The sequence below is a fragment of the Equus quagga genome, unplaced genomic scaffold (genome assembly GCF_021613505.1).
Source record: "Equus quagga isolate Etosha38 unplaced genomic scaffold, UCLA_HA_Equagga_1.0 167485_RagTag, whole genome shotgun sequence".
Lineage (NCBI taxonomy): Eukaryota > Metazoa > Chordata > Mammalia > Perissodactyla > Equidae > Equus > Equus quagga.
This window is the reverse complement of record NW_025797300.1, coordinates 1-2,213: the sequence shown is the minus strand read 5'-3', so window position 1 is coordinate 2,213 and position 2,213 is coordinate 1. Positions and strand designations below refer to the sequence as shown.

The 2,213-nt window shown below is 45.3% G+C and overlaps 1 protein-coding gene across 1 annotated transcript; it reads right to left on the bottom strand.

The window, feature by feature from the left end:
* Positions 1-657: 657 nt before the first annotated feature.
* LOC124233239 (gamma-crystallin A-like) lies at positions 658-2,210 on the bottom strand (the record flags this gene model as incomplete). Its single annotated transcript, XM_046650406.1, has 2 exons — positions 658-930; positions 2,073-2,210. Coding segments are annotated over 2 exons (411 nt in total), but the record flags the coding sequence as incomplete, so codon positions are not given.
* Between the last annotated feature and the right edge of the window lie 3 nt (positions 2,211-2,213).

Genomic DNA, 2,213 nt, shown 5'->3' with positions numbered 1-2,213 from the left:
GTAACCAGCCACCCCGGTTCGCCTGAGACTGGGGGTTTTGTGAGATGTAGATCTTTTACTGTGAAAACTGGGAGAGCACCTGGGAGACGTGACTGAGCTAGTCACTCCGCTAGCACGTAGCAGAGACAGGCTAACAACTCAGACCCAGTAGCTCTTGGTTTAATGCTGATGCTACCAGATGACCTCATCCAGCACGCTTGACCTTCTCTACTTTGGGAATTCTGCTTAAAATCCCTCTCTTCACTCAGCTTTTCTTGAGTCATCCTATTTGGAACCTTCAGCTGCCCTGACCTCTCCAACAATCCCTTGTATTTGGTGTCCCAGTCATGACTGGTTCTATATTTTCTCCAGGAGATGGGTTCTGATCGTTTTTATGATGTTTATCTTTCCTTTCTCCTTCAGCTTGTGGGGCACAGAGGCAGAGACAGTGCTTCTCCCTCCTTCCCATGACATGAGTGGGGACTTCAGACATACTGCTGCCTGACCAAGGGGAAGTAAGTAGACATTCAAAATATCTGAACTTCAGGGTCAGGTCAGTTGCCAGAGGTCACCATTTATTAGAATTCAGTTAGTTTTTAAAGCTAAACAAGAGTCACTTAGCGCCACAATTTGTGTATTTATTGCCTTTCTAAGTGATCATAACAAGAAAAACACAGCCTAGCACAAATCAATGACCCGTCTCAGAGAGCCGACTCTGGCGTCCACGGCCCCCCAGTCGTGGTACCACCTGTAGTCCCCTGGCCTCAGTAGGTACTGCCGCCCCCGGTAGCTGGGCATCTCATAGAGGACCCAGCAGCCCTCCAGCACTTGGAGGGAGCGGAGCTCACTGAGCCGGAAGCGATCATGGATGCAGGGGCAGTCCTCCGTGAGCTCAGACACGAGACCTCTGTAGTCATCTCTCTCGTACAGCCTTATCCTGTGAGAGCTGGTCTGTTGTAACAATAAACAAGAAAAATAAATAGTGTGCATCCTTGATGTCAATAACAGTGACTCAACCAGCTGCATCTTTGTGAAGCATGGCTTTCAAACCATCCTGTCATACATGCATCATCTCCTTACATTGTTGGTCTAACAAATTAGGAAGAGGCTTAACATAAAACTGACCTGACTAGTGGACTATCTTGTGGAAGAAACAAACATTGAGATAAAGGGAATAAAAGGGTTCCTTTGTAGGAAACCATCTGTCGCAACTGTGTTTAGTGCGTCTGAGAGACGATGGTAACCCCTTTTCCATTGTGACTGCGTATGACGGAGTCCTATCAAGCTTGTTTTTAGGTCACTTTTGTATTCATAATTTACAACAATCTATATTTACTCTGAGTCCGCACATCTGACATTTTGCCGTCACTTGTACCATTTGAGTTTCTTGCCTCAAAGAAATTCCTGTTTTATTTGTATCTCTTTTTGCATTTGCAAATTTCTCTAGCCTAATTCTGGCTTCACTTCTCGAATCTGCTTGCCACACCGCATAATTTGGTGTCATCAGAAAGCAGAAACACAAACTCCACATTCTTAAAACACATTAGGCAGCACTTTGGCTAGGACAACGTCCGTGACACCCTGACACATGATCCGTCTCTGCTCGTTGTTAGAAACTGTCGATAACAACAAGCTAAAACACATCGTTCCAGCTTCTAGATCCGTGTGTTGTAGAGCAGGTACTGAAAACAACTGCCGATACAGTGAGAATGCATCATACCTGTATTGTTCTCCTGCAGTCTGTTAGTGTTTCTATCATTAAAAAATAATGATCTAGATAGATTTTTTCTTTACTGAACAAGGTGATTTTTATTTAGAAATTAGAGATCAGCTAGATGCTACCAAATTTAATTGTAGAGGCTATGTTGTAATTTCTGGTGCCCTAAAAACCATCTTGTCATCCTTAAGTAAGAAAAAAATAGAGATTATAGTTATTCATAATCCTGCTCACATTTTTTCAATGCTTGAGAGTCAGGAATTGCTATCCTTACTGTGGACACTAGCCTTGAATTGAAACAGACTGACTTGTAACAGGAATTTACGGCCACGGATCAACGATGCTTTCACATCAGTCCGGTTGAAGCAAGACTCACGTAAGGAATTGCCCGGCAGGAGCCCACCGCGTCTCCGAGGCCCATCCAGTGCTGGGAGTCGGGGTAGTCGCCGCGCCGCACCAAGTACTGGTGGCCCTGGTAGTGGGGGCGCTCGTACAGCATCCAGCAGCCGCTGTCCAC